The 12,548-nt window shown below is 42.2% G+C and overlaps 1 protein-coding gene across 1 annotated transcript in view; it reads left to right on the forward strand.

Moving 5' to 3' along the window:
* tle5 (TLE family member 5, transcriptional modulator) overlaps positions 1-3,793 on the forward strand; it is a 51,218-nt gene extending 47,425 nt beyond the window's left edge. Inside the window, exons 5-6 of the mRNA XM_005734132.1 lie at positions 4-21; positions 1,923-3,793. Coding sequence (XP_005734189.1) covers positions 4-21; positions 1,923-2,150 — 246 coding nt within the window. The 3' untranslated portion in view covers positions 2,151-3,793. The remainder of the gene's footprint in view (positions 1-3; positions 22-1,922) is intronic.
* The last annotated feature ends 8,755 nt before the right edge of the window (positions 3,794-12,548 follow it).

The following is a 12,548-nucleotide window of genomic DNA, read 5'->3' on the forward strand; positions in this document are numbered from 1 at the left end:
GAGATGAACTCCATCATAAGGGTACGTTGTTGCAGCCCTAACCCTGCCTGAAAAAGTGCAAATATTGACCAACCCGATCAATTCTATTGTTTTCTTTTACATCTTGCATTTATTGACTTATTGTTTGTGAGGATAAAAACCTTTGTGTGTCATCGCAGGGTTTTTCTCAAAAACCTAAAATGTTTTTTTTAATGCTTTTTTTATATCGTGTGAAATGAAAAACCCTAAACCTCAAAGGTTTCCTGCCCCGATCTGTTTCCTCCTAAACAGAGCATTATAAAAATAAATAAGCATTTATTAGCTCCAGTTGCTAATGAAAAACGTTAAAATGACCCATAAATCATGATTATATTCAAGCGCTGGTAATGTATGCCTGCACAGTAAAATAAACATTTATAATTGTTCCCACTGTTTTGTTTAAGCAGCTCTGGGAACAATTAATTTTTAAAGGGTTTCTTTAGAGTTATATTGATGAAGTCCAAGAGAAACTTTTAAAGCACAGACTTTCTTTTTTTTTCTGATGCACCAAAAGTTGGAATATAAGAAATTAACTTTTCTAGAAGTGGCTAAGCTCCAAAGAAATGCTGGATTCTTCTGTTAAAGCCTCCATGCCTTGAAATGTTTTTGTTTAGGTTTCATGTTAAATGTGCAGATTTAAGTAGAGATAACCTCGGGGCATTATTAGGGTTAAAATCTCTTCTACACTTACGTCTTAGGAGTGTGTAGTACTCTTCATCACGAGTAAACTACTTTTTGTGTCTTTTTAAAGTGGTGGTATCCATCCCATCGAGGGGATAACTTTGATTAAGCCACAATCCTGTCCATTGAAACAATTACAGCACAGTTATCTCGCTAGCTAAAATACCAAATCTGTACAAACCAGGCCAGCTCGTTAGCCTGCTATGCGCAGATATTCTTTATATCGGCAGCTTTAACTACTTCAGCTACGCTTCATCATTATCAGCCTCGTGTTAGCTATCCTAGCTCCTCCATCATTTCACTATTGTCTAGTGTTCGCTAGCCCAGCCACTCCATCACTGTGATGGATGATTCACGGTGGTGCGTTGCTTTTGTCTTTGTGTCTGCGACTTGTGATAAAGAAGGTGGCGCTCTGCGTTGGCGTTTGTGGTAGGGCGTTCTGTTGTCGGTGGATCTTTTGCTTTCAAAGGAGCTTGTAAAGAAAAGCGTCTGGACTTCTTTAAGTTGCTTGAAGACGCTTGAAGTCCAGACGCTTTTCTTTACAAGCTCCTTCGACTACGATGACCTGGATGACTGAGAACCTTCACAGACATCTTTTGCTTTGACTTTAGTCGCATCATGTAGAAAGTTAGAGGATCAGTGGGGGCAGTTATGTGTCGATTATAAGAGGTCAGAGGGAGCTGCCGTAAAAATGAACTCACTTTTGGGTGTGTGTAAAAGAGAAGCGTGGCAGTAACTAGGGCTGGGCGATATGACCCAAAATTCATATCTCGATATTTTTTAGCTGGATGGATATTGTCACATCTTATATCTCGTATGAAAATATATCGATATTTTTAAAAAACTCGATATATCGCCCAGCCCTAGCAGTAACAATGTATCTCTCTGTACTTTAAAATCAAAGGCATGTCGATCCCATGATATTGTTTTTTTCCAGTTCTGTGCTCAGATACCTCTTTGTCTGCACTTGTTTCTTAGGCTTTTATACATCTTAAAAACTGCATCTATTATAAATAAGCTATGTGTATCTTCTACTGAGCATGTGCTATGATACGTGCGTTCCATCTATCCTGTTGTCTGTAAACTATTAGCGCTGTGCCTCAAGGGTTATATATTAAACATGACCTGTGGTTCTATAATAGGTCTGTCCTGTGTTTTGCAGTGATTTGTGCGCTTGATCTATCCTACTGTCTCTAAGTTGCGTCTGATTCTTTTCCATGCAGCAGCAGCTCCAGGCTCACCAGCTGTCTCAGCTTCAGGGCCTGGCCCTGCCCATGACTCCGCTGCCGCTGAGCCTGAGCCAGCCGACCCTCCCTGCCGTCACCACCTCCTCTGGTCTCTTCTCCCTCTCTTCCCTGCTGGCGTCTCAAGCCCAGCTGGCCAAGGAGGAGAAAGCATCGCGGGATGGAGTCGACAGCCACCGTGAGGAGGATGGAGACAAGTCTGATTAGATGGTGTTTCAGCCCTATTCAGCTCTGTTTTTATCCAGAGACCTGAATCCCTAGATTCAAGCCCACTTGGCCTATAGCCTCTCCCCCAGGTCTCCCTCTCTTTGACACTACCTAACATGGGCTTCAATTTCATCTCTTCCGACCCCCTAGCCAACCCCATTATTGGGAGGTCTTTGGCACATACCACCTTATATCCTGGTATTCACCATAGTTGGGTTGTTTCTATATCTTTTTTTTTTTTTAAGCCATGAGACTGTCGCTCTCTTATGTATCTTGTATTTTCAAGTGCTCTCTCTCTCTCTCTCTCTCTTTTTTGCATGTGATTAAGCCACATTTATCCCTTTTTTTTAAAAAGAAAATCAGGACTACTTTCTATTTCTTCCTGCCTCCCTCTTGCTTTTTCTCTCTCTTCTGATTCCTGTTGCGTTTCCGTGTTTTCCTTTCTTCTCCATGCCTCTCTCTCTCTCTTCCTCCCTGTCTTCCTCCCACCTCTTGCCTCTGCCTCTTTCATAGGTCCTTGTTAGACAGGACTGATCCGTCAGACTGAATGCACTGTTCCGTAGGTGTTAACAGAAAAACTGTTAAACACTTGAATTTGCTGGCAAGCTGTAAAACTTGTCAGATGCAACACAGGATTCCTAAAAACTTCATTTTCCCAACATAAAGGTCTCACCGAGATCAGCAGTGTTGATATTTCATGGTGTTTCACCTCGCGTGTATTCATTCTAAGATAAAAGTGGGCTCAAAGTTTAAATGTTGGATTGATAAAAGATCAGAGAATTGTTTAAATAATGCCCCGGCTAAAGACAGAAGCGCGCTTAAAAGCTATACTCACTTTCTAATCAAAAACCTCTGCCTTCAAAAGAGAATCGGTGTTATGAAAAGACATCCGGGCAAATTAGAGATTTTGTGAGTAATCCTAATTTTATATAAAATAAAAGCGTCTTAGATCCGACTTAATGCTGAGAGCCGTCAGAGTAGATAACAGACCCACCTCGATAAGTAATCCCCCCCGACGTTTGATCCTTGCCCGACCCTGTGAGGTGCGTTGGATAAATCCACCCAGCACCGTAACTGAAAGGCATCATTAAACGGAGCTGAGGTAGCACAACGTGCAGCAAAGAGAATTAACGCCACTTCACGTCCACACCCTCCCACCATCTTTTTCCTCTTTAATGTGCACTAATATCAGAGCAGACACCGAGGGGAGAAAGAGTGCATGTTGTGTGTTTGACAGCAGAGGGCAGCGTGTGTCTTTGAAGCATCCTCCTCGCTTGGTTCAGGCTTGTGCAGAACAAGGACAATGACAGAGTGCAGACTGTGTCACAAAGGGAATGGCTTATTTATCCAGTCTGAGTGTGCAAACTTAACGCACAGTAGACACTAGACCGGTGGCATCAATTACTGCAGTGATGCAGTTCTCGAAAAGTTGTCTGCTTTGGTTTATTTTGGTCTCTAAATGGAACGACTCCACCCTAGCATGAAACAAAAACACGGGCTCTCTGTAAATTCACTTTTAAATACCCTACGATTCACTGCACATAAAGATCTTTCACATATCAGATTAATCCTGCATTATACAGTTGATTTAATGCCTACATGGGGCACTGAGTATGATTGAATATAGTTACATTACTGTAATTCACACAGATGAAGCACAAGTGCATTCTACAGCTGCTGCTATGAATCCAAACTAAACAAAAACACCCCCTTCAAACAGAAAGGTCCTGTACGCTCTTGGTTGTTTTCAGATTAGACCTCCAGTCTGCTGGAAGCTGGGCGAAACTATGCCAGCCCACCACAACATTGATGCTCTCATTGCAATACAAAGTTCAGCTGCGGAATCTTCTGGTTTGGCTTTCCTTTAGAGGTTATTACGAGCAACGGCACCCCTGCCACATTGCTGAAGGTCTTTATCCGGTCAGAGGATCTACTACCACCGTCCTGGTGCCAGACGCCAAAGGACAATTCCCAGATGTCTCGTTTCCATGCACCAACCTGTTGGAGCTTTTTTGGAGGTGCAAGGTAACATACTCAGTGTTAGGCAGATGGCTTTAAAGTTGTGGTTGATTATTTTATTAAAATACCCACTGCATCTTTTACCAAATTCTTAGGAAAAAAAAGTTCTGCTCCATGTGGGGGTCTGCAAAAAATGTAGTAGTTGACGTTGCATAGTTTGTCCAACAGAGGGCACTCTGCAACACACGTGATTTGAATGCCACGCAGCAAACGCAACAACCAGCCGGTCACTAATCTGGGAACCAGGTTTACTAAAGTCAGACTCTAACTGTAAACTGAGCAGATCAGCAACTCTGAGTTGGTATTTTCATGGAGGCTGGTCAGAGTAGGCAGCCATTTTTAATGATGCTGTCTGAAACAGAGGTCGCTTGTGACATATTGAGTCTCATAAAGGTTAAATAAATAAAACTAAAATTATGTTGGGCCGCTCTATATAATCGTAGAAAAAAGTTTGTACCATAGGCCTGCCATCGGATCAGAATTGAATCCGATCATTTCCTATCTGATTTCTCAGGATTAACAAACTCTGAATTTTAGCTAAACCTGCTTCCTGGAATAGGGTTGTGATCTGAGAGGAGCATAATATAATATCACCAAATACTGTTTGTTTTTTGTTTTTTAAAATTAAAGAGTGTCTTTTGCATTACATACAGTTCCTTACTGTGATCTAAAATTGGTCATTACAGGAAATGAAGACACATCTGCAACTCTTCTGTTTATTTATTTTTTAAACCAGCATGGCAAGAATTCATGTTATTAGTAAGGAGAATAATCAGTGATCGCTTTTAGAAGCATCTGAAAGTCTTATGTTGCATTTAATTAAGAACATTTGTATAACGATAGCATTACAGTCCAAATTCTCAGTAAGTTAGGAGACTATTATTTGTAAAGTAGTATAGAGCCAGTTTGACAGTATCTTTTGTTCGGTGGTTTTCACTTCAGACATTTTGACATGTCCCAGTAAGGTAAGGTGTAAATAGTAGAATTAATGACTTCCATTGAGCTGTTAAGTACTGTTCATGCTATCATACTGTCATTGCTTAGTGGGAAATTTAAATTGACCAGAGCTGTAATTTATATCAGTAACACAGATATTCTTCCTGTTAGTACAAGTCAAAATCTCTGCTGTGAAAAGTATCAGTGCAAATTAATAAATAGTGGAAGTAGACCAATTTTTATACCCAGTGCGCATTTATAACACCAAAAAAAATGCAAAATAGGACTGAAAATTTGTCTATAGTTAAAAAAACAAAAAAGAATAGAGACTACATCGCGTTCTTCATCATGTTTGGGTTGAATTTGTTTGCTTTTTGGATATATTGGAGTTTCTTTTTACTGTCCCGGGGATTTGTCAGGCAACAGAAGTGCGAATGGGCGAAATGTCTGCTTTCAAAAAGATGACATGCAATTTGAGAGGTACCACGTATACTTTGAAAATGTCGAACCACACTTAAAAGCACGTACACCTGTCTTGACCTCCTCTCTTTTCATCTCTGAATGGCTTCATTGAGTGTAGCCATCTCGAGCTGTATATGTATTTAAAAAAAAAACCTGCTCCTTTCATTTGGGGGAAAATAAGCTCAGAATGGTCTCCGGTTTGATGATAAAGCACATTTTTATTGCAGAAGTACCCTTCAAAGAGATCGGCGAACGTGCACGTTTGACATCCAAAAGTGAAAATACATATGAGGGACTTTCAGAATAAAAGCCTCCGTCTTCTAAAGGTTCAAGTGATAAACTGTTGATGGCATTTGCTGGAGGACTCTTTCAATGATCCCCATTGTTGTGTATGTATGTGAATACATAAAACAAGGTGTGTATAAACACTTGTACAGATCCCGTAGTCGATGCTAAACCAGATGAAATGCGTTGCTGTTCTTACAACTAAAGCTAACATGCTACCTTGCTTGTGAATTAAGCTCGCGGCACGTCGTCCTCCCATCTAGCTGCATACTGTATGTATCTAGTTGCATACATACTGTACTTGTTGTAGTGAAATGCAGAGCGTGTAGACAAAGCAGAACACACACACACATCAATGCATGTCTGCGGGGGAACTGAGATTGATTTCTTTCTAGTGGAGACATATTTTTTTTTCTTTTTAAAGAATGTTTGATCCAAACTTTCTGTGATCGATGCACTCGTTCCTTTCCTCCCCCCTTTTCTTCGTTTTTAAATATTAATCGATATGAGCTAGAGGGAGATTTGCAAGGCTGACGTTTTAGACGTACAAATGAAATTCTATGTATTTGTTGAAGTAGTTGGAGGTGCTCGCCTCTGTATACAGTTATACATAGAAAGCTTTATGTGTATATGGCTGCATCTTCTCTTGTCTGTCCTGGATGATTCTTGTGCTATTGTGTTACAAAACTGATGTGACACCAGGGGGGAGGGAAACTGCAGTATGTTGACCTTTTCACCCTTTGATCCCCCTTTCCTTTTCTCCCCCCTCCCACCACCCTAACACTCCCTCCCTCCCACCCACTCCCCTTGACTCCTGTGCCGCCTCTTTGCCCTCATAGCGTGAAGCATTGTAAGCGTTTTGAGCTTTGTAAAGGTCTTTTTTTAAATACTTATTTTGTGTATAATGTAAAACCTAAAAGTGTGTACTTTGGCAAAAAAAAAATGTTTTGTGTCTGAAATCATAGCTTCATTTAAACAAACGAAAAAGAAACTCTAAAAAAAAAACGTACAGCAAACATTTACTATAAATAAAATGAAATGTTCTGCAGTAAGGAAGGACTTCTGGTGCCTTACAAATAAAGTCAATCAAATCATAAACAAGTCTCGCTCGTCTTTGACTTGATGCACACCGTCTCCTGACTGGGAAGAGTGGCTCTTGTGGGCTTCCAACATTTTATTGTCCTTTTTCTGCTTATTGCTGGCAGGATGGAAGAATCGTTGCTTCCTGGTTATCTCAGCGTTCGAGTGTGAACTTGCAGACTGAAAATTTTGCAATCAACATTAACAATAACCAATCCCTAGCTTGGCTGGCTGCTGCACCACTCACACCCCAAAAAGTTACAAAGAAAATGTTATTGCAGGGTGAGTGAGGTTTTTCAGGTATGCCCCACTGTGAGGGGAACCCTAGGGTGGATCCGGGACATGTTTCTTCTCTTGGCTGACCTGGGACCACCTTAGTACCCCCACAAAGAGCTTGAGGCCTGAGAGAGGGAGGTCTGATAATCTCTGTTCAGGCTCGTGACTGGATAAGGACAAATGGAGGGATGGATTGATTATTAGGAAATATGCACGTTGTGATCAGGTGAATACCGTTGCTTTTCCAAGTGTGCAGGTGTAGCAACACTGACTCCTGAAAATAAGAATAACCCCAAAAAAACCCTCTCTAGATTTATGCCACTTTAGACAGGTGACAGCGAAGTCTTATTTATTTTAAGGTAACACAAACCTAACAATTTTTAATTTCAGCTCTAAAAAAAATATCACGATTGTGATCTCTGCCAATAGATCCCACTCGATCCTACTTTAATTACAGCATAGGCCCATGAAGCACACTTCACAAGGTAACATATTATTTGGAACATGGGCAACTTATTTTTTTTAATTGGATGAAAGATGCAGAGCCAGTGATATATTTTTAAATCAGTTTCACTTCATGATACTGAAGTGCTCTTTTGCCTCCATTCAGAGAGACCGATTAAAAACCCAAACGCTGGCATGGCTGATTAATGTGCAGATTAATCAAATCTCTCTCGAGTGTTTCAGCTTAAACTTGAGCTTGTGCGTGTCTTTGGGAAACTGTTACTCATCACGCCAGCGCAGATGTTCTTTATAGTGGCACTAAAAAACTCAACATACGAGTGAATCACCCATCTTTTAAATTTTAGGGTCTAACTCCAAAGCTTAGATAAGAGAGCACTCAGTGTTTTAACATCAGCGATGTTTGAGGTTTTTTCCAGACCCGGAATTATTAATTTAAACGTGTCCTGATGTCTTCTGACCGCCCCAGGGTGGCTGTAGTTCACGTCAGATCCACCAGGAGGAAGTGTTGATTTACGTTTACCAGCCCTTTTCCCACTGAGGTGAACCCGGCAGGTAATTGCTCTGAGGTATTCTCACATGCGCTCCTGTGTTTGTGTGTCACATTGGAGGGGAAGCTTCCTGTTCTTAAGACTGCAATGATGAGATTTTATCTATTCTGCACTGTGTGCGTCCAGATTTGATGTTACATCTCGGAGGCAGCGGATCACGACCCCGCTTGGCGCCTGTACAATATCCCCATTTGGATGCTCTGTTTATCAGGTTTGAGCCCTAACTTGGTTTGCTGCATTCACCACTCCTCCTGGTCCATTCAGGTGGATGCACATCCAGTGGATTTTTGTTTTTCTTTGTGCAAAATTACATTGGTTTCTTTCTCATTTCCTCCTCAGTCTGTTTTCTCTTTTTCCTCCCTGTCACTGTCTCCCTCTGGTTGCCTTCCTCACTGTGTGTCCAAGCAGCTGTGTGTGTGTGTGTGTGTGTGTGTGTGTGTGTGTGTAGAGATGAGGGAGAGGAAGGCTTGTGAGCCCTCTGAGTTCCTGTGGTTGCAGCCCTTCCTCCCCTCTTCCTCCCTTTCCTCTTATTCTGTCTCCCTGCAGACGGCTCTGGATCTGACACTTAAATAAATATGAAAGTGCCCTATTTTTTCCTCTTTCTGTCTGAGGATTCACACATTCCTCACAAGAAGCTACACAGGCAGCAGAGGAGGCGCGCATCTCTCTCATCCAGTGTTTTTTTTTTTATTATTTCTTCCCCTCCCCTCCCCTTTCTAAACCCCATTGGAAAAAAGTGCCACATTCTTACTGAGGTTGTTTAATTAGTGGCACTTTAAAGGATAAAGTTGGTGTCATATTATGTGAACAAATCCCATGAAAAGATCCCTATTGTAGCATATTCCTCAGTGCTATCTCAGGACGACAAAAGCAAACAAAACATGCCCTTAAAAAAAAAACTTTAAGATTTTAGCAGTCCATGCCAGAGAAAGTCAGTCTTTGGTCCCCTATAGCTCCTCTCCTCACTAGCACACATAAAAGACTCAGAGCTAGGACAGCAATATGCTGCTATTTGTTGTTAATGGTGCTTGGCGATGCAGGCCAGTGCCGGCCGCTGAGCTACATTTATTTAAAGGAGCCCAGCCCGGCAATGTATCGAGGCGGCGGGAGGGTTAGGGGTGCAGGGTTGGGGGTGGTTTGAGATACATTATACTTTGTATAAATGAGAGCGAGTCACAACCAGACAAAAGCCGCTCACATTTGTTGTGATGCTGAGATGTAACCAGCATGAATTTTTAAAGGCACACTTGTTATGCTTGTCCTTAAATTCTGCCACATATATATTGTGGTATCCGATCTTGAAAGTCAGGCTTTGTGCAGCACATGAGTCAAACACAGCCCAGTATAATATTAGTAAGAGCGTATATACTCAACATAGGAACCTCGCTCACACTGCTCCACCCACTTCCTGTTTATACCTTTTGCTTGCAAGCGGCGGCCAATCAGAAAGAAGTTGGCTTAAAAATGTAATAGAAGGGAAATTGTGAGTCATACAAAGCAACTCCAGTAGAATCAATCAATAAAAACACGGAGCAGGAAATGAGCATAACTGAGACTCATTATTTATTTCAAAAACGGTTAAAATCTGACACGGTGCTCTCACTGCTGCATAAACAAATGAACCTCTTTCATTACAGCTGCGCTCAGAGCCCGTCAGTTCTCTGCTTGCGCTTTTCCCACCGGGCACTTTCCACCATTCAGCTGAGAGCTCTGCTTATATCCGTGCCCGCTCTTCATATAGCACACAAATGTAAGTTAGTATTGTCACTGCCCACTTGCTGCTTGTGTTGAGCTTGATGCTGTTGACAGAGCCGGAGTGGAAAAGTCAAATCTGTAGATCATGTGCATTTATATTTTAATCCATTCCACGTGCGTGACTCAAAGCTGCACGAGCCAACAGGTTTGGAACGGACACGTTTGAAGATGCCGGCTGTGGACCTGCAAACTGAATGAAAGCACCGACTCTGTATGCAGTTCTGATGGGAATGCACAGGGCCTGCACTGGAAAACAAGCGTCTGTGTGTGCGTGTGTGTGCGCGTGTATATGATGATGATGATGATGAGTGCAAGCAAAAAGAAAGAGGGAGAGAGCGGCGGAGAGCAAGAAGCGTCTTGATTAATCATGATTGACTCATTCAGAGCCCACTCGTCTTTTCCCCCTCGCTCCCTCGCTCCAGCTCTCCTTTATGGCTTGATTACGGAGACGTACTCTATCTCTCATTACCTCCCCTCCTCCGTCTCTCACTTCTTTTCTTCATCTTTTCTCTCTTCCTCTGACAACCCCCCACCACCAATACTACTCCCCCCCCCCCCCCCCCCACCCCCCCCCCCCCCCCCCCCTTCAACGCCTACCCAACTGCGCCACTTTATTCATCCCTCCCCGGAAAGGAGGCTGTCAATCTCCACGTCTGCCGTGTCTCCATCCTCTAACCCGCCGCCGCACTAGCCCTCCATCCATTCATCCCCGGCCCATCCATCAGTCATTCTTTTCCCTCTCTCCTTCCTTTTCCCCTCCCTGCCTCACTCATTCCTGCCACTTTGTGACTCTTTTATATATAAAATTTCCCCTCTTTCTCCGTTCAAAGCTTTCCTCTATTTATCTTCATCCCCCTTTTTCCTCCCTCTACTGCATTCAGTGATCAGTGTCTGCGTGTCTGTCAGGCACGCTCGGAAATGGAAAGAAGCAAACACACAAAGCAAAAACCCTCTCTCTCTCTCATTCTCAGCCTTTCTCTGTGTCTCTCTTCCTTTTCTCGCGGCCTCAGCTGGAGGAGCTGAGTGTTGACACAGCCTGGTCTAATACAGATGCTTCCAGAGATGCATCCTGGGAAAGCATCTCTTGGCCTGCTTTTCTAATCTTGTCTTCTCTCTGTACAGTTCCCGAACGCATGCACACGCACAGTTTATGCATGCTTTTATGTGTGTGCTGCATCTGATCTTTTGTGTGTGTGTGTGTGTGGCTGGTTTTCGAATGCAGAAAGAGAGATGAGAGACTATTCAAACTTTAATGCACTCATACGAGATACAAACGACCTTTCTCTCACTCCTTCATGCTCTGCCCTCTCCTTTACTCACCTTCCTCATCTCTTCTTTCCTTTTCTCTCATTCTTCACTTTGATATCTTCATCTTAAAAAAAAAAAAGAACAACCCAAATTTTACTAACCCTTTGTCTCTCCGCTCTCTGTTCTCTCCTCTCTTTGCTCGCCTCCTCTTTCCTCCTTGCTCATTCTCCATTCTCTTCATCATCTCACCCCATTTCATTCACTTCTCTTTTTCAGTTTTGTCTTTCATCTCTCACCCCGTCCTCGTGTTTGACTCATAACCACTCTCACCTTATCTCTATTACTCAGCATCTATCTCTGCTGCTTTTTTCCTGCCTGAGCCGCCTCTCTTGTTCTGCTGCCTAACGGCTGCCGTCTTCAACCAAGGCCTTTTTTCCCCCCTTGGAAAATTTTCCAAACCTTGGTGAAAAAAATGGCAAAAACGGCCTTTTTTTTTTTTTTTTAACAGTTGTTGATTTACTGTGAAGATAATCACAGAAATATTGTTATTAGAGTTTTTACACTGCTCTGTATCCGTGCTTTAGGTTTACAGCAAGGAGTTTGACTTGTTCAGCATGGCTGCTGTTAAAACTAAACACTTCTGAGCATGTGACTGATTTAAGAGCTGTTGTGTTTCTGCACAGACCGGGCGTTTCCAGGAAGATTTCAGGTTTAGTCACTGCATGCAGATGTTACTCACCAGATGCAGGGTGTAGCTTGCTTAAAGTCACTATTACCACCACAGGCTACATTCACAGACTGACACATTCACAGTTTTCAGACCAAAGTATTTGTATATGAAATTAACATCTTCATATGTATTTCTTGAACAAAACAAACAAGCAAGAGAAACTTTAATTATATTTTCTTTTTGCCTGACATTTGACTTGGTTCTTGGTTGTCTTTGTAAGTGGACAAAACACATCATTACTTTTGCAATGTAATCCCATGATGGATTAGGTTCAGGTGGGGCTTTATTGCACGCTAAGCCCACATTAGACTGCATTTGTCTACAGTTGAGCGTGCCTGGTGTTTTTGTTTGTTTTTGTTTGGGATGCTTTTAGGTCATAAGCGTTTGGGCAATGGCACAGTTTTCCTAACCTCGCCTCTGTACACGATCACATTAGATGTTAAATCAAATTATTAGATTGAAGTGCAGACTTTCAGCTCTAATTCAAGGGTTCTAATTAATTACATTAACAGCTTCTCTGGGAAAAAAAGGAAAGACGGGATATTCTTCAATGGCCGACTTAGTCACCTGATTTCAAGCCAAGAAGGCATTTAC

This window comes from Pundamilia nyererei, unplaced genomic scaffold, assembly GCF_000239375.1.
Source record: "Pundamilia nyererei isolate P.nyererei 1_Seehausen unplaced genomic scaffold, PunNye1.0 scaffold00056, whole genome shotgun sequence".
Classification (NCBI taxonomy): domain Eukaryota; kingdom Metazoa; phylum Chordata; class Actinopteri; order Cichliformes; family Cichlidae; genus Pundamilia; species Pundamilia nyererei.